General features: G+C 42.7%; 1 protein-coding gene across 1 annotated transcript; it reads left to right on the top strand.

The window, feature by feature from the left end:
- The first annotated feature begins 769 nt into the window (after positions 1–769).
- On the top strand, positions 770–2,242 carry LOC149184254 (glucan endo-1,3-beta-glucosidase-like). The gene is made up of 2 exons (XM_089417425.1): positions 770–924; positions 1,118–2,242. The coding sequence occupies exons 1-2, from the start codon at positions 864–866 to the stop codon at positions 2,068–2,070; spliced, it is 1,014 nt and encodes a 337-aa protein (XP_089273551.1). The 5' UTR covers positions 770–863; the 3' UTR covers positions 2,071–2,242.
- Positions 2,243–2,586: the final 344 nt, after the last annotated feature.

The following is a 2,586-nucleotide window of genomic DNA, read 5'->3' as shown; positions in this document are numbered from 1 at the left end:
TATATATATATATATATCTTATGTAACTTAAATGGCGGTTTAGAATTAACTTAAATAGCATATTCGAATCGGAATCGGGCTAGATTCAGAGTCTTAAAATTAATCTAAAATTCCAATTTCCTGAATGCTCTGCTGATGGCAGTTTTTCCATCGAATTGAAATTCCTAACCAAATTTTGACCGCACTAGATAGGAAAAATCACGAGGGCGAAACGACGCCGTAGCCCACCCTACTCTGCATTACATGTCAAAATTCTTTGCACGATAGACAATGACGGCCACTTACCGTGACTTTGAAAATAAAGGGAAGCTAAAGAGAACCGTATCTCATACCATTCAATGCCGTATTCAAATGCAGAGAACGCTTCATAAACCCATGCGCGCAAATTGATCGGATCAGCGTTCAATACGGGATGCCGAATGGAGGGACGTACGCTCTTGAATATACAGCCATGGCCAGAGGTGTCCTGATACGAATTTCCGCCGCCGTGGGGCCCGGTTAAATATGTAGGAAAGATCAGTAACCGGTGGCAAATTTGACGAGGTAGAGACCAATCACAGCATCTAAGTCGAAACAAAAACAGTAGATCGGATAATCTTCAAACTTCAAAGTTCCTGACTTGACCAGGAATAACCGTGCATGTGCCTCTCTTCTAGAAAAGTTGTGAAATAGTAAATGAGATATCATATCACAGAGATTGTGACGAAAATGCCAAATCAATTAGTCAATTCCCGGACCGTGCAGAACACGGCAGGACTTCCAGCTTGGGTTGTACGATTTCAAATTTCAATCCCTCAGCACACGATGAAACTTCTTATAAATTGAACCTGCTTGCCCACAATCCCCATGTCCAGTTGAGAAAAATGGCAACTAACATTATTCTGATTGTTTGTATTGCCATCTTCTGCTGTTCAATCGTCGCAGGTAAATTAGCATTACCCAACATTTATTTTTCTTCTTCTTGAAAATTGAATTGTTATGCAAAGCTTAAGATCAATAGGGTCTTTCTGTTAAACTGATTATAATTCAATTTCTTGTTCACTACAGAATTGCTATGGAAAGCTTAAGATCGATAACGTTTCTCTGTTAAACTGACTATAGTTCAATCATTGTGCAGAAGGTGCTCAAATAGGAGTGAACTACGGCATGTTGGGAACCGGACTGCCACCTGCAGGCCAGGTGGTAACTTTGATGAAGAGCAATAACATCGGGAAAATGAAGATTTTCCAAGCGGACAGAGATGCTCTGAAAGCTTTTGCCAATTCGGGGATCGAGGTAATTGTGGGAGTCGGCAACAACGAATTGCAGCTCATCTCCTCCAGCCAGGACGCCGCGAATGGTTGGGTCAACGACAACATTCGCCCCTTCTATCCCGCCACTAATATCAAGTATATTGCAGTAGGCAACGAGGTTTTGGCAGACAAGAACTACGTATCGTATCTTGTTCCTGCCATGAGGAATATTCAAACCGCGCTGCAGAACGCCAAGCTGCAGAACATCAAGGTCTCGACCACTCACTCCTCCGGTGTTAGCGAGGGCTACCCGCCGCATAACGGTGTGTTCAAAGACGAGTTCAAGGACACCATGAAGTCTGTGCTTCAATTCCTGTTAGATCACGGGTCTCCCTTCATGGGCAACATCTATCCATACAACAGCTACGTCAACAACAGGGCTCAAATAACTCTGGACTACGCTCTGTTCAAGTCCACGTCTACAGTGGTGCCAGACAACGGTCGGAGTTACAAATACTTGTTCGATGCCTTGGTCGATACTCTTATTTCGGCCATGGAAGCCTTGGGATATCCCAACATCCCACTGATCGTTACTGAAAGCGGATGGCCTTCTGCTGGGGCGGATGTGGCCACAGTTGACAATGCTCGTACTTATAACAACAATCTCATCCGCCATGTGTTATCGAATGAAGGGACACCAAAGAGGCCGGGGACGAGCATTGAGACCTATATCTTCGCTCTCTTTAACGAGGACAAAAAGAACCCAGGAACGGAGCAGCACTATGGGCTCTTCTACCCTAATCAACAGCATGTATACCCTGTTAATTTTTCTCCATAATTCTGCAGCTTGTGAGTGCAACATACAAATAAAACCGCTGTGGACTGGTCCTCCTCAATATGCGAAATGCCTTGACACGTATATTATCTAGTATGCTACATATATTGTAAACCCTTCTACAATAAAATGCGGACAATAAAGTGTCGTAGCCGTTGAGTCATCCTTTTTTAAATGATTCGCCTTTGGTTTTGTTTTCGAAAGTATATACCTGCAATGTTTAACACCCGACAAATGCAATGAATTTATGTAGATGCAAAAAGGGTATATCCTCGCAAACAAATTTGTATATAATTTCCAATAAAAATATTATCGAGATAGGGTAGGTAAGATCTGCTAAGGATCGGAGAGAAAGGTTGATTGACCGCAAGTGTTAGAGCAGTCGTCTCTAAGCTTGAACCGAAGAGGAAGTATCTACAACCCTTGTTGTAGATGTTTCTTATAACCTCAAACCCAACAGTAATTTGACTGTACAGGAAAAAATAGACAACAATGGCGTCTGGGGAGAATGGTAAGGAT

This window comes from Pinus tabuliformis, chromosome 3_2 (assembly GCF_031772625.1).
Source record: "Pinus tabuliformis cultivar Carrire ecotype Pingquan chromosome 3_2, CPIR1, whole genome shotgun sequence".
Taxonomy (NCBI): Eukaryota; Viridiplantae; Streptophyta; class Pinopsida; order Pinales; family Pinaceae; genus Pinus; species Pinus tabuliformis.
This window is presented reverse-complemented; position numbering and strand designations above follow the sequence as displayed.

Excerpts from the sequence above, each read along its gene's own strand:
- LOC149184254 (XM_089417425.1), top strand. The coding sequence starts at position 864 with ATGGCAACTAACATTATTCTGATTGTTTGTATTGCCATCTTCTGCTGT. Across the intron at positions 925-1,117 it reads CTGCTGTTCAATCGTCGCAG|AAGGTGCTCAAATAGGAGTG; the intron begins GTAAATTAGCAT and ends ATCATTGTGCAG.